The sequence below is a fragment of the Muscardinus avellanarius genome (genome assembly GCF_963383645.1).
Source record: "Muscardinus avellanarius genome assembly, chromosome: 12".
NCBI classification, from domain to species: Eukaryota; Metazoa; Chordata; class Mammalia; order Rodentia; family Gliridae; genus Muscardinus; species Muscardinus avellanarius.
The window spans coordinates 94,781,195-94,806,033 of NC_137798.1; the positions used below are offsets into that span (position 1 = coordinate 94,781,195).

The window sequence follows — 24,839 nt, forward strand, 5'->3', positions numbered from 1 at the left end:
GATGTCCTGCGGCTTGGTAGCACATGCTTGTAGTCCCCGCTCTTGGGAGGTGGAGACAGGAGAATCATGCAGGTTTGAAGCCAGCCTCGCTGGCTTAAGAGACCCTGTTTCCAAATTTAAAAAATAATAAGATAGGTCTGGGAGTGTAGCCTGAAGGTAGAAGGATTTCCAAGAACCCCAGTACCACCACCAAAAAAAAAAAAAAAATAGGGCTGGGGGTGTAGCTCGGAAGTAGGATGCCCCTGGGTTCCATCCCTAATATCACACACACACAAAAAAAAAAAAAAAAAAAAAAAACCAGCAACTGAGTGTACATTGGTCTCTTCTCCCCCCAACCCAGGGTTCCAGCCAGCCAGCCTGGTGGTCCTGCCCAGGTCCCTGGCGCCAGCCTTTGAAAAGTTCTGCCAGATCAACAGTGGTCCTCTACCCCTGCTGGGCCAACGAGAGCCAGAGAAGTTGAGGCTGCCCACTGCAGACGCTGGTCCTGACGGCAGGTAAAGCCTGTGTCAACAGGAGATAATGCTTGGGAGTGGCCAGACGTTTCTGTTATCGGGGACCTCTCTGTCCAGCTGCAGGGGCCCCAAGTGCCTGGCCTCACTCATAGCTCTCACTCAAGGGCAAGCAGCCCTCCCCACCATTCCTGCTCCATCCCCTCTTCTTTGGCCCCATCCCTTGCCTCTCCCCAGGGTAAAACGTTTGTGGTTTCTAAGGAAGACCAGGCCTGGAGAGAGTCCATGGTCACACCATCTGTCACTTTGTCTCCCACACCAGAAAGTTTATGCCCAGGATTAGGAAGAAAACACCTCACTAGCCTCCAGAGACAGACTCGATAACACCATGTCGTGCCTTTACCCAGACCTTTACCCTGCCATTGTCCCCTTCTATTGCCACATTTCCATTAGTTACCCAGAGTCAACTGAGATCTGAAAGTATTAAGTGGAAAATTCCAGAAGTAAAAATTCAAAGTCTTAGCCGGGCGTGGTGGCGCATGCTTGTAATCCCAGAGCTTGGGAGGCTGAGACCAGGAGGATCGCACAGGTTCAGAGCCAGTCTCAGCTACTTAGTGAGGCTCTCATCAACTTAGTGAGACCCTGTTTCCAAATAAAATAGAAAAATAGGTCTGGGAATATAGCCCAGAGGTAAAGTCCCTGGGTTCTACCTCCAGAACCACACACACACACACACACACACACACACACACACACACACACACACATTTTTTTTCAAAGTCTTAAGTGACTTTTCTTGCACTCTTTTGTTATAATTGCTATGTTTTATTCCTAGTTATCATTGCCAATCTCTTCCGGTGCCTCATCATAGTTAAATTAAACCTCATCCTAGGCGTGTGCTGTGGTCTGGATCTTTAGTGTCCCCCCAGTGCTCATGGGTTGATGTGTTGGTCCCCGAGGCAGCAGTGTGCAGAGGTGGGGGTCTCTGGAAGGTGAATGAGTCATGAGAACTCTGAGCCTGTTGTGGTGGTATATAACTGTAGTCCCAGTTTTTGGAAAGCTGAGACAGAAGGATTGCAGGTTGAAGAGCAGCCTCAGCAATGTAGCAAGACTTTCAGTAACCTAGCAAGGCCCTGTTTTGAAACAATAAATAAATAGATAAATAAATAAATAATAGGGCAGGGGATATATCTTAGAGGTAGAATGTCCCTGTGTTTAATCCCCAGTACCAAATAAATACATAAATGTAAGATTATACCCACTCTGACCTCATCAATGAATTACTTCGTCGGTGGATTCATGCATGAAGGGTCAAGCGAGAGGCTTTGTTATAAAAGCAAGCTCGCTCTTCTTTCTGGCTTCCAGAAGCCAAGCATCTCTGCTTCATCACATGCTACCCGTGCCTCAGAGTTCCCTAGTGACGGCCAAGCGACCACGAACTCTGAGAGGTGCAAATGAAAATCTTTCCCTTGTAAGGTGATGACCTCGGGTATTTTGTCACAGTGTCTGAAAGCTGACTAACACAGTGTGTACACATAGGGAAAAAAACACATAGGAAAAAATAGCATATCCAGGATTTGGAGCTAGCTAGTTTCAGATATCCACTGGGGTCTTGGAATGTAACCCCACCGATTATTATACATGTCTAACTTGTCTGGTAAGTGGCCCTGGGGACTGTGTCTCCACAAGGCCTCTCCAGCAAGTTCTCATTCCTGCATACCTTCCCTCTCCTGGACGGTCAGGCATCTCCACTGCTATCCTCACCTTGCCCCACCTTCGCTTTACCCTACTTTACATCTTCTACTCTCCAGCCAGTGAGGCCTTTTCTAAATCTAATCACCTGACACTGATGTAAAATTCCTCAGTGTCTCCCATGGCCTGTGGCTCGGCCCCATCTCGCGACCCCTGGTGACCCAGCTCAGCCTCTCCCCTGACCCTGACACTCCAGCCGTTCCCAACCTTCTCCCCAGACAGAAGGATTCCCAGGGACAACCTGTGTTTATGATTCTGTGGACTTCGGGGATGGGAGGGTCCTGCAGGGACCATCTGGGCCAAGGCTGCCCTTCACATTTTTCCCTGGCACTCTTAGAGACTCCAAAAGCAGACCCTCAGTGGCCCCAGGGCTTGATGCCTCCACGCTCGTCACACCCTGCTCCATCTGGATGGATGAATGCCACACCCAGCTGGCAAACACCTAAAGATCCAGCACTTTCTCTGACCTGAGTGTGTGGTCAGCTTTCCATTACTATAACAAAATAACCTGACATAAACAACTTATCAGGAGGAAATGTCTATTTGGGCTCATGGTTTTAGAGGTTTCATCCCCTGGTTGGCCAGCTCTGTTGCCTTTGGGCAGATTCTCATGGCAGAAAATGTGTGTAGAAGCAAAGCTGTTCACCTCCTGGTGGCTGGTGAGTAAAGAAAGAGAAGAGAGGCCATGATCCTGTTACCCCAGTCAAGGGTATGCCCCCAGTGACCTAACTTCCTCTCTCTAGGCTCCACCTCTTAAAGGTTCCACCACCTCTAATTGTGCCACAGGCTGAGGACCACGCCTTCAACACAGGGCCTTGTAGAGACATTCCAGATACAGACCATAAAAGTGGGAGAGAAAGCCGGGCGTGGTGGGCACGCTTGTAATCCCAGCATTCGGGAGGCTGAGACCTGGAGGATCGCGGTTCGTAGACAACCTCAGCTACTTAGTGAGGCCCTCTGCAACTCAGTGAGACCCGGTTTCAAAATAAAGAATAAAAAATAGGGCAGGGGTGTAACTCGGAGGTCAAATGCCCCTGGGTTCCATCCCCAGACCCGCAAAAAAAAAAAAAAAAAAGTGGGAGAGAATGTATTTGTCTCTTCTCCTCTGCCTACACTCTCTGTTGTGTTTTTTGTTTGGGTTTTAGTTTTTGTTTGGGTGCCAGGGATTGAACCCAAGGGCGTTCTACCTCCAAGCTACATCCCCAGCCTTTTTCTTTTTCTTTTCTTTTCTTTTAAAAGAAGTTCTCATTAAGGTGCCAAGGACCTCACAAAGATGCAGAGGCTGGCTTTAAACCCAGGATCCTCCTGTCTCAGCCTCCCAAGTACTGGGATTACAAGCATGCACCAGCAGGCCCAGCTTCTACTTGGTCCCCAACACTGGCTGTCTGTATCGCACGTATCTGTCTTCAGTGCCATCCCACCCTTAGGGTTAGGAGCTGTTGGAGGTCTGGGGTGGTGTCCTACATCTTCACAGCCCATCACCTAGCATTGCCCAGCAAGCAGGACCAGGTCAGTCCTTGACTCTGGGACACTGCAGAAGGACAGACTTGTAAACATAGATAGCTCTCAGCCCTACAGAAGTTTCCTAAAGAGTCCAGACGCCCTCCCTTGAAAGTTTCTTCTCATCCACATGACCCGCCGGCCCCACCTCCATGGCAGAGAGGACACCATTGTTCTATTTCATTTTGTTCTTACTATTTTGACTGACTGGGTTGGGGTTATGAAAACTATAACGGGGGCTACATTATATATGAGCTGATTTAATAACCTCCGATCTGGTCACCTTTCAAGGATGCCAGCATAGCCCCCTGCTGAAAACTCCGCTCCCTACCTTGGCACCAGTGCCTGAAATTCCAGCACTAAACATCCGGCACCTTCCCTCTTCCCTGCCCTTTAAAAAATGCATGGCCACACTGAGCGTCTGGGGGTCTGCGTGCTTTGCTTTGTGTCCCCAGGAAGGACTGTCCACAGTTCCGGAAATACGAATCCGGTATCTGCACAGGCTGCCTGACCTCGCTGGAGGAGTACTCGGAGCAGCTGAAGGACATGGTGACCTTTGTATTGGACTGCAGCTTCTCCCTGGATGCAGCTTTGGAGAAAGCAGGGCTCCCCAGAGGAAATCTGCAGGGTCTCAGCCACACGGGGGCGTACAAGGTAGGGACACCTCCCACCAAGGGCAGAAAGAACAGAAAGCGTGGGTCAACTTGCATTTTGCTGTGGTGGGGGGAATGCTGGTACAGAAGGCAGGCAGTCGAAGTGCTAGCTCAGCCACTTCCCAGCTGTGCATCTCAGGATAAGCCATCAACTTCTCTGAGCCTGCTTCGTTGCTACCCACCCCCGATACTGCCGTGACAGCTAAAATGACCTGGCCCTTCTTGGTGGGTTATTCCAGCTGCATCAACCAAACCTGTCTGGAATTTGTCGGGCTCTTTAATCAAGCCACCTCAGTGAGATTTTTGAGACTCCTCTTTCGTTCGGGGGCACATCGCTTCAAGGAGAATGTGGCTGGCTTTGTTAATACCCAGGGATTTGTGGCAGAGCCCCGGCCAGCCCCTCGCTGCTATGATGTCTCTGTCCAGAAAGCTGGGCCCTATTTGTGGCTGGAGATGACTACAGAAGAAGGTCACGGTGCAGTGGGCTGACCTGATATGTGGCTTCCCCTGCTGTGCCTCTGAGCTTTCCTCACATCCCACACCTGTCTCGGGTGAGACCCAGGCCCGCATTCTACTGACCCCTCTCTGGATATTTCTTTGGAAAAGTCTGAGCCTTCACCAGCAGATCGATGGCCAGCCAGTGCAAACAGCCAGGCTCCGGGTTTCGTTATTTGTGGAGGACTCGGAGATGTCAACCTGAGCTCTGGAACATTTATTAAAATGTCCTGGTCTGGGTTCCTGCCAAAGAGGCCTGAACTGCCTCTGATCAGAAACAAGGCCACCCACAGTCTGTGCTGCCCTTTGCGGCCAACTGCGCCCCAGTGGCGTTCTGGAAGGGAGACGGGGTGGGGACGGGGCCGCAGCTCCTGGCCAGGACCCATGGCAGGGTCCAGCCCGAGAACACACCATCATTTGTAGCAGGTAAGAGCTGGGCCTCGTGGCCTATCCCACACAGCTTCTCATTTTAGACAGGGAATCAGAGGCTTAGAAAGAGAGAGAAACCTGCCCAAGTCCCAAAGCCAAGTGCAACCCAGAACGCCTGCCCCCTCCGTAAAATGTCACTCACTGAGAGAGGTGCAGCTGGGGAAGGACTCCTTTGCACAGAGACACCTAAGTGTCCGTGGTGAGTGCTTGACGCAGTGGCTGTGGGCCTTTCGGGCCACGTCACCGCCCCATCCCATGGTACCAAATGGCTTTCAGGCTCCCCTCTGCTGCAGGGAAAGATGACCTGCTGTCCTCAAGGGTTCTGTTGGTAGCCTGGGCAGGATGAAGCCTCCCCAGATGGAGGCGCTGCTGGCTTTTTGTATGGCGTGGCAGGTCTCTCCCTCTCCCGGCTGCTGTTATGTAGACACTGGGCTGGCGGGCACAGAGAAGTTTCATTTGCCACTGACAGTGTGGTAACACCCAGGTCTTTAGGACCAACAAGGCTGTCCCAGTGGATCAGAGTCCTGGCCACATCCATAGTCCTTCCTAAGCCCCACAGCAGCAACCAGAAACCACTCTGGAGGGAAAAACTCCCCAGTGAAGGTCACCAGGGTTGTGCTGTGCGGCTTGAGCAGGGCAGGGCTCAGCGGGCTGGGGACAAGCCTGTCCATGTGGAATGGAGTCGGAGAGGGCGACAGCTCCGCCTGGGTTTCCTGCTCCTTAGTGGACCCCTGCCTACCATTTGCTCCCAAGTTCTTTGCCTAAGATGCACAGGCCCCTCGAGGCCCAGAGAGAAAATTCAGAGGGTCCGTGAAATTGGATGGGAAAAATGTATTTTTAGCATTTCCTCCCCCTAGAATGTCAGTGAATAATGACTATCTCATCAGACGCCCTGTAATGTTGCGACTCCCAAAACAAATCGCAGATAACTCCATATCACATGATCTCCCTGGTATCTCAAAAATGGCCTCCACGTTGATCGCTGCTTCAGAATTACCCTGGTTCCAGATCTGCTGCCATTTTGCTTAAGAAGCAGCATATTGCTATAGCCTATTTTCCCAGAACTGGATAGCTACGCTTGCATAATAATCGGTGTCCTTCGAAAGCCCATGAGTTTTCTTTGATGTGGTTGGAAACATGACTTTGGCCAGGGGTCCCATGCCACAGGAGACCACCAAAGGGCTTGTGGTGCAGGAGAAGTTAGGATCCCCTGTTTGTTTTTGTTTGGTGGTACTGGGAATGGAACTCAGAGGCTTTCTACCTCTGGGCTATACTCTCAGATCTATTTTTATATTTTATGTGGAAACAGGGTCTCACTAAGTTGCTGAGAGCCTCACTAGGTAGCTAAGGCTGGCTTCGAACCTACACAATCCCCCTATCTCAGTCTCCCAAGTACTAGAATTACAAGTATTCACCACCATGCCTGGCTAGGATCCCCTGTTTTTTTTTTTTGTTTGTTTGTTTTTGTTTTGTTTTTTGGTGGTACTGGGATTCCTGGAAGCCCTTCTACCTCCGGGCAACACTCCCAAACCTATTTTATATATATTTTTTTATTTTGGAAACAGGGTCTCTTAAGCCAGCGAGGCTGACTCTGAACCAGCGCTATCCTCCTGTCTCCGCCTTCCAAGCGCGGGGATTACAAGCGTGCACCACCGCGCCCGGCGCTGGATCCCCTGTTTTAAACCAACACTTAGCAGCAAACTTCCCCATCTAGACAGTCACCTAGAAGTACAAGTGTGTTTTGATACCAGCTGCTGAGACCTCTCCTTCATTCAGCTGATTTGAGCTCTGGGCGCTCGGGGCCTGGACAGGCCTGTGCTAATTCCATGGTTGTAATCTTCCCTGGATTTGACAGACAGCTATTCCTTGTGCCTCGGTCGCTGGCTTCTGCTGCCCTCTGGTGGTCACGATGAGGCCCGTCCCCAAGGACAAGCTGGAGAGACTGCTGCAGGCCACCTGGTCCCTGGGCGGAGCTCAAGGACGGCCCATTCACGTGGGCGACCCAGGTCAGTGTCCACCCTTGCTCCTGAGTCTCACGGCAGCTCTTGGTCTTGCTGTGTCTCAGGGGCTTCAGGAGAGTGACAGCTCTGGGAGGGGGCAAGAGGCTCCCTGAGCAGAAGCAGGGCTGGGCTCCCAGACGCCCTCAGGCGTGAAGGTGCTGCCCTTGGAACAGCCTGCCCACCCACTGGAGATCTGAGCTCCAGTGATCGTCACGTAAACTTGGGGTGGGGGAAGCAGAGCGTCGCAGCACTCTCTGTCCCAAGAGTGGAGCTCAAGTCGACCTCTACCATGGGCTGCTGGTCATTGGCACAAGAAGGTTCCTACCCAGACCTGCCTGTGAACTGGAATCCATTGTATTCCAGAGTATTCACTTAGGCCAAAAGTGAGTGAACAGGCCCAAGGAGGGAAGCCTAAAATTTGGAACTCGAAGCTCTCCGAGGGCCTGATAAGAGAGCTTGGGATGGGCCCTGGGCAAAAGCCAGAGTCCCAGGACCTTAAGTTGCTCAGCCCTGCGGCAGACAAAATCACACAAAAGCTGGCGTCCTGGGAAGACACCCGCGCTTGCTGCTTTCATCGTTTGGAGACCATCAACTCAGCACGGCCCTGGAAAGCTCAGCTGGAGACTTGATTTATCTGTGGTAGGGACAGGTTGGACGCAACACACCCATCTTTGCTGTCCTGGTGAGCACTTTAGTAACCGCCCAGCGTGCGGTGGGTGGTAAGCGACAGAGGCCACGTGTGTGGGAGGTGACTCAGGCTGTGTGGAGACAAACTCACGAACCCTGGCTTTGTCGGTTAGGTCCGTAAAAGTGTGGCATTAACTAAACTCATCCTTTTAGGGAAATCACATCAAAAAGTTTGAGATTCTGGGTTCTGGAACCTACTGGCCAACACTGACCATTAGTTATGTAGTGTCCTGAGTTGTTAGAACCTCAATTCCTAGTTTCCTACTCTTCCTCCTAAATATCATTTAAGATAACCCTAAAGCTGGGAGAGGTAGCATACACCTGTAATTCCAGAACTTGGGAGGCTGAGACAGGAGGATAGCAGTCTCAAGGCCAGCCTCGACAACTTAGTGAGAACTCGGAGCCAGGCATGGTGGCGCACACTTGTAATCCCAGCATTTGGGAGGCTGAGACAGGAAGATTGTGGTTCACAGACAGCCTCAGCTACTTAGGTCCTCTGCAACTCAGTGACACCCTGTTTCAAAATAAAGAATAAAAAAAAATAATAATAAATAGTGCTGGGGATGTACCTCAGAAGTAGAATGCCCATGGGTTCAATCTCCAGTACAAAAAAAAAAAAAAAAAATAGCCCCTATGACTAGAGTTCCTTTTTTTTTTTTATTGGTGCACTGTATTCATACATCATAGTGGGATACAAACTTTTGTAGACATACATGCACACATCGCCCAGTCAGCCCCCACCCGATCCCCACCCCATTCTCTCCCCATCCCTCCTTCCCATGCTTGGCTTAGTGGTTGACATCTAGTATTATAGCAATTTATCCAAAATTAAAAATGATAATCTCACATAACAGTTTCATTTGTCTGATACCAAGCTTTTGATGACTTAAATATAACATTTCAATATTTCTTTTTGCTTTCTTTCTTACCAGAGAATATTTTTTTCTATTTTTTTTAGGTGAAACTATCATATATTTATATATTTATTTTTCAGAAAAAAAATATATCCTAATATGGAATATGGACTCTAGATACCCAAAACAATCTTGAAAAAGAACAAAGCTAGAAGCTATATATTTTCTGATTTCAAACCATATAAAGCTACAATAATTGAAACAGTGTAGTAGTAAAGGCAGATATATAAACCATTGGAGTTAAATACAAGCCTAGAGCTAAATTCTTCCCTATATTATTAAGTTATTTTTGACAAGGTTTCCACGAACATTTGGTGGTGGAAATAATAATCTTTTAACTAAATATTGTTAAAAAATAATAATTACATGGAAAAGAATAAAATTGGACCCTTACCTAATTCCATATACAAGTATTAACTCAAAATAGATAAAAGACCTAAATATAAATCTTAAGACTATAAACTTTTAGGAGAAAATCTGGGTCATAAAACCTCACAACATTGAAATTGGCAGTGATTTCCTGGATATGATTTCAATGGCACAGGCAACAGAAGAGTATACAAACTCCCTAAAAAATAAAAAAATATTGTATATCCAAAGACAATGTAAACAGAGTTAACAGTTACTAATAGAATGGGATAAAATATTTCCAAATGCTATATCTGAAGGTATATTAATATTCCAACTAGAAATCCTAAAAATTAACAACAATAAAGGCAAACAATACAATTTAGAGATAGGTAAAAGACTAACATAAATAATGAATCTCCACAGATAACCAATCTTAGTTGTCTGTTGGATGGAAAATCTTGTTTCTCTGGTTCTGGTGTGTGTTCCCTATTTCTTCTTTGTAGTTAATCTCTTTGAGTATTTTCTCTAGTGCTGGTTTTGAAGACATAAATTCTTTCAGTTTCTGTTTGTCATGGAAGCTTCTTATTTTTCCATCTAATTTGATAGAAAGTTTTGCTGGGTAGAAAATTTTTGGCTGGAAGTTGTTTTCTTTCAGAGTTTGGAATATGTTACTCCAAGGCCTTCTGGCTCTCATGACTTGGTTTGGGAAGTCTGGAGTGATTCTAATTGGTTTGCCTCTGAATGTCACTTGGCCCTTTGTTTTTGTTGCCTTTAAGATTCTCTGCTTGGCTTCCACATTGGTCATTTTGACAATTATGTGGCGTGGGGATCCTCTTCTCCAATCCTGTCTAAAGGGAGTTCTATAAGTTTCCTGGATCTGTGTATAAACCTCTTGCTCTATGTTTGGAAAATTTTCTGCTATTACTTCCTTGAAGAGGTTGTTGATCCCTTTGGTTTCACTTTCTTTTCCCTCCTCTATTCCAATTATTCTTAGGTTAGCTCTCTTAAAATGGGCCCATATTTCTTCAGTGTCAGATTCCTGCTGTTGGATATTTTTTCCTAGATTAGAAACTATGCGTTCATTTTTGAAATGATCATCTTCTAAGAGCGAGATTCTGTTCTCCATGTGTTCTAATCGGTTGTTTGTGCTTTGAATTGAGGCCTTTACTTCATTAATTGTATCCTTTATCTCTTTTTGGCTCTCTCTTGAGTTCTTTTCGAAGCACCTCTATTATTTCTACAGTTATTTTCCTGATTTGATCTTCTAGAAATCTCTGATTTTCTGTTTTATCGGGTTCTGATGTTGTGGAGTTGTGGGCATTCATTGCTCCAGTGTTATTCCTCTTTCCCATGATTTCGGAAGTTTGTGCCTTCTCTGGGTTCTTCCCTTGGGTCACTACGACTTCACTTAAGGTGCTCTGGATCTTGAGTCTGTAGTATCTCAGACCCCACTACTCATTTACTGGGTTGTATCACAGAGTCTCCGACCCAGAGAGTCGATAGAGGCTGCTTTAAACTATGGGGGGTGCCAGGTTGCACGTTCTCCTATGGTGTGATACCTCTGCCACCGCCCCTCCCCCACTGGGTCAAGTCCCAGGGAGTACAGTACTGGGATTTCTCCTCTGGGGCCCGCAATTTGACTCACTGTTCTTGAGTTCGCAGATGTAGCTGTACTGGACTTGGTGAATTTGCTGCTGCTGCCACCGGTGGCAATATGGCGCCACTGCTACGGCCTCGGCCGTGAGGCTGGCTTATTTCTTCTTGGTTTTGATTTCCACTCTGAGTCCCTGCAGTGTGTGCTGAGCTCAGCCACTGGGAGCTTTAGATGCTCCCTGCGCTGAAAAATCCCGCCTGGCTGTTCCGCAGCAGCTCACCTCGGCTTGCTGTAGCCGTCCGGTGAACTCGCTGCTGCCACCGGCAGTATGGCGCTGCTACCGCGTCCTCGGGCGTGAGGCCGGTGTATCTCCTCTGTGGCTCTGAGCTCTGTTCTCAGTCCGCTTTCTCTCTGGAGCCTGGTGATTTTTTTGTTTCTCTGGTGATGGTGTTTTCTGGCTATGAAAGGCGCTGATTTTGTGGTAATGGAGATTGGTTGTTAGCGGGGCTCTTAAGCCCTGCTTTTCTCGGTTGCCATCTTCCCAGAAGTCCTAGAGTTCCTTTTTAGAGAAAGAACCATGATCTCCTCAACTTAGATGATGCCTGCTAGGGAGATGATATTTTCTTTCTCCATCTGCAGGCCTGCTGGGGATCAAAGCGCTTTCCAAAGCCGACTACGGGGCTGCTGTGGAGTGCCCGCCGGGGGCCGTCCCAGTGTTCTGGCCCTCTCCACTGACCAGTCTCGAAGCTGTCAGCAGCTGCGGTATGTTGGGAGAAAAGGGGTTAACTACTCCAACCCAGGATGGAGCCAGAGGATCTCAGGTTCTCAGAAGCATGGGCTTAGAGGGCAATAACATTAAAAAATAAAGGCAGAAACGAGACTCAACACATGCGCCTACGGCCTGCAGTGAACGTCTCTGGTTTCCTTCTGTTCATCGCAGGGCGAGGTCTCCTCACCAGAGCAGTTTGTCTTTTAGTGCAAATATGTATTGACTAAATGTATTTCCTTTTATTTATTTATTTATTTATTTATTTATTTATTTATTTTTGTGGTACTAGAGGTGGAACCCAGAGGCTTTCTACCTCTGGGCTATTACTCCCAGGGCTATTTTATATTTTATTTGGACACAGGGTCTCACTACGTTGCCGAGAGCCTCACTAAGTAGCTGAGGCTGGTTTCGAACCTGTGCGATCCTCCTGTCTCAGCCTCCCAAGCATGGGGATTACAAGCGTGCGTCACCACGCCCGGCTTTAAATGGTCATATCTTAATATAACCTGTGCACATCCTCTTGCCTTCTTCAAGCCATCTCTAAATTACTTATGACACCTAAATCAATGTAAACGCTGTGTAAACAGTTGTTACACTGCATGTTTACAGAATAATGACAAGAAAAACGTCTGTACACGATCAGTACAGATGTGCTTTTTCCTTTTAAATATTTTCCATCCACAGTTGGATGATAGGGAAGGCTTATTATAATTACGAGGCAATTGAAAACAATTCCACTATCAGTGCATTCTTTTTTTTTTTCTTTGTTGGTACTGGGATTGAACCCCGAGGCATTTTAGCTCTGAGCTACACCCAGCCCTATTTTTTTATTTACTTGTTTGTATTTATTTATTTTGCAATGCTGGGGAATTCTACCTCCAAACTATACACAGCCCTTTTTTTTATTATTCTTTATTTCAAAACAGGATCTCACTAAGTTGCAAAGGGCCTCACTAAGTAGCTGAGGCTAGCGGCGAACCCAGATCCTCCTGTCTCAGCCTCCCAAATGCTGGGATTACAAGCGTGTGCCATCATTCCCGGCTTATTTATTTATTTATTTATTTATTTATTCATTTATTTACTTATTTTTGTGGTACTGAGGGTGGAACCCAGGGGCTTTTCTACCTCCAGGTTATACTCCCAGACCTATTTTATACTTTATTTGGAAACAGGGTCTCACTAAATTGCTGAGAGCCTCATTAAGTAGCTGAGGCTGGCTTGGAACCTGTGCGATCCTCCTGTCTCAGCCTCCCAAGCACTGGGATTACAAGTGTGTGCCACCACGCCCGGCTTTATTTTTGAAACAAGGTCGCACTAAGTTGTGGACGGCCTCACTAAGTAGCTGAGGCTGTCCGCGAACCACAATCCTCCCGTCTCAGCCTCCGGAATACTGGGATTACAAGTGTGTGCCTCCACACCTGGCAGTACATCCTTTTTCAAAGGGTTAGAGTGCTATTACAATGAAAAGACACATGAGGGTGCCTCACCAGTTCCTAGTAAGATTAGAATGTTATTTAACTATTAAAAATAATAGTGGAAGCTGGGCGTGGTGGCGCACGCTTGTAATCCCCGCTTGGGAGGCGGAGACAGGAGGATCGCGCCGGTTCGAAGCCAGCCACACTGGCTTACGAGACCCTGTTTCAAAATATAAAAGAAAAATAGGTCTGGGAGTGTAGCCCGGAGGTAGATGGGCTTCCAGGAACCCCAGTACCACCAAAAATAATAATAATAATAATAATAATAATAATAATAATAATAATAATAATGGAAAATAATAGCGATTCGTACTTGAGAAGCTGAGTTAGAAGGATTGCAGGCTTCAGATTAGCCTCCTAGAGATATGGGACTCTCAACAAGCTAGTGAGACCCTGTTTCAATATAAAATTTTTAAAAGGGCTGGGAGTGTAGCTCAGAGTTAAAATACCCTTGGGTTCAATCCCTAGTAACTAACACATGTCACATGCACACACAATAATAATGATAATCATCACAGCCCATTGTCGTAGGCACTGAAAAATTCTGTCCAGGTCAGCCTCACTTGTCCTAGAGAGACTAGAATTGAGTGTTTTTTTCTATTTTAGAAGCATTCGTGAGAGTTTAGCCATCAGATGTAGTATCCAAGACCCGTGGGATTCCACTTCCTCATTTATTTAATATATGTCTATGAGCACCTACTGTGCCAGGCACGAGCCCAGATCTTGGGAAGTCAAAGCTTCGTGGGACCAGATGGAGTCCTCACGGAGCCTGCGGTCATTTGAGGCGTACACAGTATGCCCACGTCCACTCATGGTGCACGTACCCCAGCACGGTGGTCTCGCTGCTTTGCCGCCATCAGCAGGGGGTGCCCTGCAGAAGTCTCACTGTTGTGGACATCCCAGCACGCTCCAGACCTTTAATTCTGGGGGCAAAATTAAATATTACAAATTTCATTTCATTTATAACACTTGATTATAAATGAAAAGAAATGACATCATCAGTCAGGGACAAACTTGAACCTCCTTTAACTTCAATAGGTCAACTTCAGTTCACAATAGACTAATCGCTGCACACCACAAATTAATCGCTGCACGAAGCCTTGTGCTGCATGCAGCTGACTGTCCTGACATGTGCCAGGCTCTAGAGTGACCGATTTTAGACGCCAACTAAGATACAGAAGAACAATGATTGCATCTCTCGGATCCATCCATCCTTTATGTATCGAGCGTAGGAGTTCCACATCGGTCAGTAGATTTTCCTTTTGAAGTGTTGGCTGCCTCTGCCCTCTGTTCAACTGAAGAAAGTTTCCGTCTCTGTGAAACCCAAGGTGTTGTCACTTACTCATGTGTACGTTTTGAAGACTGATCATGTGCCCGGCACTGCAGGGGGACTCAGATGAATACATATTGGTCCCGGGTATCCGGGAGCAGATAGCCGAGTGGAGGTAGAGTCTTGAAGGAAAAAAAGTCACTACAGGCCGGGCGTGGTGGCGCACGCTTGTAATCCCCAGGCTTGGGAGGCGGAGACAGGAGAATCGCGCAGGTTCGAAGCCAGCCGCGTGCGCTGGCTTAGGAGACCCTGTTTCCATATAAAAATATAAAAAGAGGTCTGGGGAGTGTAGCCTGGAGGTAGAAGGGCTTCCAGGAACCCCAGTACCACCAAAAAAAAAAAAAAAAAAGTCGCTACAGAAGGCAGAAAGGGTAAATAAAGTCTCGTCAGTAGGAAGCACCAGGAGCAGGTGTACAGATGGAAGCTGGACCCCATGTCTGGTTCCACAATACAAATGGCCATTATCAGACACTTCGCTAAACACGTGTATATTATTATCTTGTTTAGTACTGATGACAGCCATAGGAGGCTTTATTCTTATTTTACAATTGAGGAAACAGGTGTAGAGAGGGTAAGTTTGCATCTCAAACACAAGTGTTTACCATGTGAAAGCCACTCCTGATAATAATGCTACAGATCTCTCTGGCCTGTAATCTAGTAGGGGGAAGTTTCCTTAAAGAACAAAATTAACATATGCAAAGTAAGATGGGAGAGAAACCGGAAATCAGTTCGCAGAGTTCCCGGAAAATCTAAACATTTGCTAGAAGGTAGAGGGAGACGGCACCCTTGTGTTGTAAGAGCCCTGTAACTACTCCCTGACGCTGATGGCTTCAGCTGATGGAATATCTCCCGCCAGCTGGCTCCAGCCAGGGCTGTATCTGCACCTTCTAAAACCTGGAGGCCACTGTTTAAATGGAGCTTTAGTCGTCAGCCCCCTGGTTCTAATCTTGGTGCCGGCACAAGGCCCAGAGCTGCTGCACGGGCGCCACCTTCCCGCCCGCCGTGGACAGGATGGGCACGCGCTGGGCTCCAGGGGGCTGCCGGGCTCAGTCTCTGCTGTGGTGTGTTGCAGGGGCTCCACTGGCTTTCACCAGCATGCCGGCTTGCACAGTGATGACCGACCTGAAGGACACGAAGACTCCAACCAGCTCTCCCACACCCGAGCCGACCCCAGAGGTCCATCACATTTCCCAAGACCCTTTGCACTACAGCATCGCATCGGCTTCAGCCATTGGGAAGATCAGAGAGCTAGAACTGACGGTTGCCGTGGACCCAGGTGAGAGCAGAGGATTCCTGATGACCTGGAGACGCTCCTCACCACTGTGATGTCCAGAGAAAAGGGAAGAGCACAGGGCTGGGGTGGATCTCAGTGGAAGAGCGCTTTCCTGGCTTGCATGAGGCCCCGGGTTCAATCACCAATATATCCACAATAAACAAAGACAGAGATAGACAGGATGCAAACTGTATCCGCAGTACGAGCCTTCAAATGGCTCCCATACTGTGTGGGGTTTCCTTGTTTTGTTTTTGTTTGGTGCTAGGGATTGAACCCAGGGGCATTCTGCCTTTGAGCTGTACCACCAACCCATTTTATTGTTTGTTTGTTTGGGGTTTTTTGGTGGTACTGGGGTTCCTGGAAGCCCTTCTACCTCTGGGCTACTCTCCCAGACCTATTTTTATACTTTTTTTATTTGGAAACAAGGTCTCTTAAGCCAGCACGGCTGGCTTTAAACCTGCGCGATCCTCCTGTCTCCGCCTCCCAAGCGCGGGGATTACAAGCATGTGCCACCAAGCGTGTGCCACCACGGCTGGCATTATTGTTTATTTTTTAAATAGGATCTTGCTAGGTTGCTGAGAATCTCACTAAGTTGCTGAGGCTGGTCTTGAACTTGTGATCCTCCTGTCTCAGCCTCCCAAGTACTGGGATTGTAGGCATGAACCACTACACCTGGCACTTATATTGTGTTTGGACCAAAAAATATATATATAAAAGTAAATGATTAAGACACTAACATTGGTATCATGGGTAAACTTTAGTTTTTGGTTTCTCGTGATAGTAGGGATGGAACCCAGAGGCATTCTACCTCCAAGTTACACCCCCAACCCTTTTTTATTTTTGTTTTGAAATAGGGTCTTGATAGGTTGCTAAGAGTTTTGTTAAGTTTCTGAGGCTGGCCTTGAACCTGTCTCAGCCTCCCAAGTACCGGGATGACGGGCATGCGCCACAGTGCCTGGCTTGTTATTCTAAATTGTAACACTAAACACATGAGGGCACTTAAGAACGCATTTATTAGCTGGGTAAGTTGACACCCAGGACTAAATAGGCCAGACAGGTAAGAGAGAGGGAGAATGGTTCCTGAGTAGATGACTGCCAGTGTGTGTGTGTGTGTGTGTGTGTGTGTGTGTTGCTGGGGATTTAACCCAAGGGCAGTATAATTCTGAGCCATACACACAGTCCTGTTTTTTTTTTTTTGAAACAGGGTTTTGTTTTTTTGTTTTTTTGTTTTTTTGTTTTTTTGGGTTTTTTTGGTGGTACTGGGGGTGGAACCCAGAGGCTTTCTACCTCCGGGCTATACTCTCAGACCTATTTTATGTTTTATTAGAAAACAGGGTCTCACTAAGTTGCTGAGAGCCTCACTAAGTAGCTGAGGCTGGCTTCGAACCCATGCGATCCTCCTGTCTCAGCCTCCCAAGTGCGGGGATTACAAGCGTGCGCCACCACGCCCAGCTTGAAACAGGGTTTAGCCAAGTTGCTGAGGCTGGCTACAAACCTGTGATCCTCCTCCCTCAGCCTCCTATGTCTTGCCAACATTTTTTTTTTCTATACTGGGAATGGATCCCAGGGGCAGTCTACCTCCGAGCTACACTCCCAGCTCTATTTTTTTTATTCTTTATTTGAAAAAAAGGTCTCACTAAGTTTTGGAGGGCCTCACTAAGTAGCTGAGGCTGGCCTTGAACCTGCAATCCTCCTGTCTCAGCCTCCCAAGTACTGGGATTACAAGCGTGTACCACTAGGCCCGGCTTCTTGCCAACATTTTTTAAAAGCTACCCATGTATTTAACACTGTAGCTGACCTTTCCTTTTTATGCTATTGCCCCAGGGTTGGGCGCAGAATACATTTTATATATACTGAGAGCAGAGGTAGGTGTGGGGGCTGGACTGCTTCTCCTTTGGGAATCCCAGTAAACAAGACTCGGTAGTCAAACTATATGTTGTATATTGTGTCCCTGGGAAAGGACAGCCCTTCTGAGCCACCAGCTTTCTGGGCCCGGGTCAGGGCTGGGATCACCTAGGATCACCTAGGGACCTGCTGGTTCTACTCAGAAAGGTTTGCCGAAAGCTCCTTGAGAGCTTTTCACTTCTGGCTCCATCTACATTTAAGAGCCAAATTTCTTATCCCAAGTGGCCAGTAGGTGGCGCTCTCTCACCCACTGTTGTGCGTGGTACTTTGATTTCCTCTGTCAGCAAAAACTCCTGAGAAGCCGGCGTGGTGGGGCACACTTGTAATCTCAGCACTTGGGAGGCTGAGACAGGAGGATCGCACAGGCTCGAAGCCAGCCTCAGCTACTTAGTGAGGCTCTCAGCAACTTAGTGAGACCCTGTTTCCAAATAAAATATAAAAAATAGGTCGGGGGTGTAGCCCGGAGCCACACACACACACACACACACACACACACACACAACTCCTGAGAGAACAACCATGTAGCCTCTGCCTCAGTTTCCCCATTAGTGTGATAATGTGACTGAGAGTTGTACTTTCCTCCTGGAGTTGTGACTCGTACTGAGGATAACAGCTATCATCTACTGAGTTTTACTCTGTGCTGCGAGGCGTCATGGTAAAAGCACTTACATGGCCATCTTATCAAATCCTCCCAATGAACCGGAACCCAGGTCTAATGACTCCAGTGTCCATGATTTCTAAGTGTTGGCCAAGGTCAAATTGGGGTTGAAGTGGTATGTCACAGCCTTACCTGGGCGGTTAAAAGAGCGTTCTAGAGTCCCCTGGCTCACACCCAGTCCTTCTGCACCTGCTCGTGGGCTGTGACCCCAAAGCTGGAGTGCTGGCACCCCTTGGATACCTGCAGAGCTTTAGAAGGGCCCCTGCTGGCCCCAATTGGTTTGCGGGATCCATGCTAGTGGACGGAGCACAGAGAGCTGAGCAGCCTGGGGTTTGTTCGAGGCCAGCCTCGGCAACTTAGTGAGGCCCTCAGAAACTGTAGGCCAGAGTCCCAGGGCCAGGCAGAGCTGCGCCCGGTGACTTTTAGAGACTATGCCCAGCAGGGCCGTGAGCGGACAGCCTGGGAGCTGACAGACAAGGCCAGCCTCGGAAATGGCAGCTTCTTCCTCCTGGGACTGGGAGCGAAGGTCGTCTTCCAGTGACACGGAGTCTGCAGCTACTAAATTTGCTGCTAAACCCCTGGGCCAAGCTCTGTGCTGGGTTGTTAGTTCATTTATTCATTCTGTAGAGAATATGGCTTCCTGTATGATACGGATTGGGAGAGTATGGTTTTGGGGAAACTGTTCCCAGGGACCCCTGTTAGGGTCCCGGACACAATTTCCCTCAAACCACAACAAAACCCAAAACGACCAAAAACAGAAAATTACCGCAGGTTCTTGTCCTAAGCTAAGAATAAATATGCATAGCTTGGACAGTTGCTGAAGATTTAAAGAAGTTTATTAGAAAGATAGAAATACAGAAAATAGAAATACAGCCCCATGCCAAAATGGCATGAGGGGGGTGACTCGAAATGAATACACCAAAGGGATTACACGTGGACTCAGCCTTTTATACCCATGACCTCCATCTTGTTTACTTGATTCTGACATAGTGAATGTCCCTGTAAGGTACCTCCCTGATAAGGTGTGGTGAGGTATCTCCTTTCATGAAGGACTAAGGTCAAACCCTGCTCCATCCTCCCTAGATCATCATGTAGATCTGTCTTTAGACAGAGAAAGGCGTGTTCTCCTCTCCTATTGACTTGTTCATTACTTTAAGCTAGGTTAATTTACATTGGAATAGTTGCCTGCTTTTAGGCAGAAACCAAGTCCTTGCAGAGATTTACCCCTCACCCAATTTTTGAAATATATTAATGATCATAGCTTTCTCAAATCTTCCTAGGCCATTCCCAGTACTGGTGCACTTTACTTACAAAGACACAATCAATTCAGGATATGCATTCACCACAGACATGCCTCTTGGACAGGCCCATGGCAGGGGAGACATAGTCTCTTACATGGTTGATCTTCTGGTGGATATTTTCCCCATGGTACTGGGGATCGAGTCTAGGACCTCAGGCATACTAGACTCAGCTACATCCCCAGCCCCTGGATGGGGGTGGAGAGGGAGGGAGGGAGAGAGAGAGAGAGGGAGAGGGAAGGAGAGAGAGAGAGTGTGTGTATGTGTGTTACTGGGGATTGAACCCGGGGCATCCTACCTCTGAGCTACACCCCCAGCCCTGTTTATTTTTTATTTGGAAAAAGGGTCTTGCTCTATTCCTAAGGGCCTCACTAAGTTGCCGAGGCTGGCCTTGAACCTGCGATCCTCCTGCCTCAGCCTCCCAAGTACTGGGATAACAGGCATGTACCACCAAACCCAGCTCTAGGTGGATATTTTTAAAAATTTCCACCATGTCTTCTCCCTCACAAACATTCTGATCCGAGCTGATGTCTCTCCCACTTAGCACAGGGTCGTGAGGGAGGGAGAATGATTAACTCTGCCATTGGCTTACAATTTACAAAGTGGACTTGGAAGTAAATTTACTGGAGACGCAGGGCATCACTGCTTACCAGGCGTGCTCTGAGAAGGGCAGACACGAGCCAGCCGGTGGTGCTCCAGACTGAGCGAGGCTGGAAGAGGAGGTGGAGAGGGAGGATTTATGACCGTCTGGATGTGCCGATTTCATCTCTTAAGGGCTGTTCACAATCTCAAAAACAATAGATGATTTTGACTCCTGCTAAATTAAATAAGCTGATGTAAGATTAAGGACAGTGTACAGGGCACCCAACATTATTCACGGGCACAAGAGAGCCACTCGGTCACTTTTAAACGGACATGAGCCGGTGTGGGTGCACACCTGTAATCTCAGTACTTGGAAGACTGAGACAGGAGGATGGCGGGGTTGAGCAACTCAGTAACACCCTCAGCAACTTAGACCTTGTTTCAAAACAAAACATAAAATAGGGCTGGGGGTGTCGCTGCGAGGGAAAGCGTCACCGGGTTCAATCCCAAGTACCAAAAAATGTAAAAAGGACGTTGCCTTGCCTTTGAGGTTCCTGCAGAAGGTGAAGGGGTTTTTATAGTAATGATTTTTGCACCGAAAATAAAATCATCACAGATGTTCATCTGGCTACCGGTTGAGCAGATTCTCTCTCCCCTCAGTACTCGCCACACCCTGTGAAATAGTCGACATCCCATTTTCTTTCTTTCAGGTGTTGTTACTCTTCTCCCATCTAAGGATACTTTACATTCATTGTAGAAGCATCAGAGAATATACGAAAGCTAAGACTTAGCGGAATCACATTGAAACTAGCCGGTATCGGCAGCCTCATGTCGATGGAAAGAAAGTTTAAAGTTTTTTCCTCTAGAGATTCTTCCTTTACTCTCAAGCTTCTGCATGTATGGAGAGACGTCATAGACGTCCCAGAATCCTCCGGTGGCACTCTTTTAGGATTTGCTCTTTTCGCTTTAACGTACCGTGAACATCTTCCCGTGCCATGAGCAGTCTTCTGCAGCCTCTCTTTTAATGCCTGCGTGGAATCCCGTTACATGAATAACTATTTGACCCCACAGATAATGCTGCAGAGTGTACATCCTTACCACCAAATTTGTGTCCGTAACCCTTGATTGTTTACTAGGGGTGCTGGATGCTAGAAGTAGGTTGCTGTCTCCCGTACAAATACAGATTCCTGGGGAATCTAAAACAAAAACCCAGCTGGGCGTGGGGGGCCCACGCTTGTAACCTCAGCATTCGGGAGGCTGAGACAGGAGGATCGTGGTTCGTGAACAGCCTCAGCTACTTACTGAGGCTCTTTGCAGCTCAGTGAGAACCTGTTTCAAAATAAAGAATAAAAAATAGGGCTGGGAGTGTAGCTTGGAGGTAGAATGTTGCTGGGTTCCATCCCCAGTACCGCAAATAAACAAACAAACAAACAAACAATCCTCCAGATTCAAATCTGGGACTATTCCTCTGTCCACACACCTCGGCATCATTCATGTCCCACAGCCACCTGTGACTCAAGCTGCAGCCGGGGTCTCACTGAATTGTGAAGGGCCTCGCCAAGTAGCCGAGCCTGTACGGGAACCTCAATCCTCCGGCCTCCTCCACCCCGAATGCTGGGATTACAAGCGTGTGCCACCGCGCCCAGTGGAAGGACACTTCTGAGGGTGTGACCTACAGTTGCTTAGAAGACCTCAAGCAGGTCGGAGCTCCAATTGCCCTGGGAGTCAACCTGCTCACCACAATCCTATAGTGTCTCTCCCTCTCCCCCACTTTCTTATGAATTTTCTGGGGTCACCTCTCTCTGGCATACTCCCACCCAAGTCCTGGGCTTGGGTCTTATTTTGGAAACTCCCCAGTGTATACAGTACTATGTATCTTCCTCCTTCTATATTCATGTATCTGTCAGGGTTTGCCAAACTGCTGTAACAAGCAAGCCCGCTATACTTTGCTCAAGTACAGTGGAAGTTTATGCCTCCCTTGCGTAGTGAGCCAGGGCGGCTCTTCCAGGGACCTTTTTCTGTTCCACCCAGTCACTCTGGCATCACATCATGAGATGGGGCTCCAGTGGTCAGCACTCCCCCTCCAAGAAAAGGGAAGAGCTTGGAAAGGCTCAGAGGAATCTCAGGGCCAGGCCAGAGGCAGCGCCATCACATCCCTGTGTACTCACGTTCAGCCAGTTGCCTGGTAACCCTTCACTGCTGGGGTGGGAGGACGAGAATACGTTCTGGTGAACAAGTCAGTCTCTGCCACATCCTTCCAATTGACTCCTTGTATTGTGGTTGTTTGGGGTGGTCCTGGGGATTGAACCCAGGTTACCTGTACCTCTGAGCTACACCCTCCGCCCTTATTACTTTCTATTCTGAAACAGGATCTTGCTAAGTTATCACATTCTAACCTCGAACCTGCATTTCTCCTGTCTCGGCCTCCCAAGAACTAGGATGACAGGCATTCACCATCATGCCTAGCTCCTCCAATTGACTTCTGTTTCTTTCTTTCTCTCTCTCTCTCTTTCTCTCTCTCTCTCTCTCTCTCTCTCTCTCTCTCTCTCTCTCTGCAGTACTGGGGATTGAACTTAGGGGCATTCTACCTCCAAGCTATACCCCCAGCCCTATTTTTTATTCTGTACTTTGAAACAGGGTATCACTGAGAGGCAGAGAGCCTCCCTAAGCAGCTGAAGCTGGCCGTGAACTGCGATCCTCCCGTCTCAGCCTCCCAAATGCTGGGATTATAAGCATGCACCACCACGCCCAGCTCCAATTGACTTATTTTTAAAAAAGAAAAAACTAGAGAGACTTTGTTTCAAGATGAAGAATAAAATAGGGCTAGGGGTATAGCTCGGAGGTAGAAGATCCCTGGGTTCAATCCTTAGTATTGCAAAAAAATAAAAAATTAAAAAAATAAAGACCAGGCACACCTGTAATCTTAGTGACTCGAGAGGCTGGGGCAGAAGGAGTGAAAGTTCAAGGCCAGCCCAGGCAATTTAGTGAGACCCTGTTTCAAAATAAAAAGTAAGAAGGGCTGGGAATATAGCTCGTTGGCAGAGGGCTTGCCTAGATTGCACAAGGCCTAGGGTTCCATTCCCAGGACTGGTTAAGAAAGAAAGAAAGAAAGAAAGAAAGAAAGAAAGAAAGAGAGAGAAAGAAAGAAAGACAGACAATCAAAAAGCCCAAACTACTCCTAGCACCCATCCCCACTTTATTTATTTATTTATTTATTTATTTTTTGGTGGAACTGGGGTTCCTGGAAGCCTTCTACCTCCGGGCTACACTCCCAGACCTATTTTTACATTTTTATTTGGAAACAGGGTCTCCTAAGCCAGCGCGCGTGGCATGCTTCGAACCTGCGCGATCCTCCTGTCTCTGCCTCCCAAGCGCGGGGATTACAAGCGTGCGCCACCACACCCGGCCATTCCCACTTTAAACACATGACTCTGTTTTGTGATTCCAGGTAACCGCGGGATCAAGCACCTGTTCCGTCAAGATGAGCTGGTGAAGGCCGCGCTGGCGCTGTCCCACGCCCACTCAGTGCTGATCACCACCGGCTTCCCCACACATTTCAACCATGAGCCCCCGGAGGAGACGGATGGCCCCCCAGGAGCCATCGCTCTGGCCGCCCTCCTTCAGGCCCTGGGGAAGCAGGCCTCCATGGTCGTCGACCAGAGAGCCTTGAGCTTACATACAAAGCTTGTGGAGGACGCCATCGAGCAGGGTGAGCAGCGACACGGGCTCAGTCCGTTCCCCCCCCCAAGGCCTTTGTGGGAGGGGGCTGGAGGGAATCAGAGCGTGTGGCGCTTCTGCCTGGCCGCCAGGTACAGGGCTGTGCCCTCAGCAGAGCTCAGCAAAACCCCTTGCCATAAACAACATCATGCCCATGTCATAGAGAAAGAGCCGGAGGTTCCCAGAGGTCCAGGCAATCTGCCCAGGCAGGAAGGGTGAGCTGGAATTGAAGCTCAGGTCTGCCCGGCTGCAAAGCCCATGGTCCCTCCTGTGTACCCACTGCCCACCCAGGGCAGCAAAGTACTGTCAGCAACCCAGCACAGCCCTGGGCCACTGGAGTTGGGGAGTCAAGAGGTGGATAGATGCAGACAGCAGCATGCCACCCAGTCCAGATGGGCAGGGGCACACCTGCAGCCATCTCCATGGCTGGTAGACCACAGGTGTTGGAGACAGCGGCCCTGAGGTCAGTTTGCCAGGAGGGGCTGGGCAGTGTGCAGCCTGCTCAGCACCCTCCTCCCACTTGCAGGAAGGGCTCCCCAGGCAGAAGCTGGAAGCTGGTGAAACCAGCCCACTTCCCTACCTATCTGTCTCCCTCTTGCTGGACCTGGTTGGCGCATGCATATAATCCCGGCACTTGGGAGGTAGAGACACAGAGGGATCACGGGTTTGAGGCCAGCTTGAGCAACTTATCAAGACCCTATTTCCAAACAATAAAAAGGATGGGGAGGGGGGTACAGCTTGGAGGTAGAATTCTCCTGGGTTCAATCCCCAGCACCACGAAAAATGCATTCTTCAGAGAATGTGTTTTCTTTCTCACTTTTAAGAAGTGCTTCAACCCCAGTATGGCCAGCCTTAAGCACCCATTATGTTGACAGTTCCAAAAAGGCTGTATCAGCATAGGCAGACTCCATCTCAGGCAACAAGTGTTTATTGAACACCTACGATGTGTTGGCACCGTGTGGCTCTTGTGGCCCAGCCATGAGCAAAACTCACGACGGCCTTGCCCTC

At 48.3% G+C, this 24,839-nt stretch overlaps 1 protein-coding gene across 1 annotated transcript in view; it reads left to right on the forward strand.

Moving 5' to 3' along the window:
* Positions 1-24,839, forward strand: part of DGLUCY (D-glutamate cyclase) — a gene marked incomplete at its 3' end in the record, with an annotated part of 61,196 nt that overhangs the window by 6,800 nt on the left and 29,557 nt on the right. The window contains exons 2-7 of the mRNA XM_080707189.1: positions 341-494; positions 4,157-4,355; positions 7,134-7,284; positions 11,464-11,586; positions 15,471-15,674; positions 23,563-23,823. Of these exons, the coding sequence (XP_080563315.1) occupies positions 341-494; positions 4,157-4,355; positions 7,134-7,284; positions 11,464-11,586; positions 15,471-15,674; positions 23,563-23,823 (1,092 nt within the window). The remainder of the gene's footprint in view (positions 1-340; positions 495-4,156; positions 4,356-7,133; positions 7,285-11,463; positions 11,587-15,470; positions 15,675-23,562; positions 23,824-24,839) is intronic.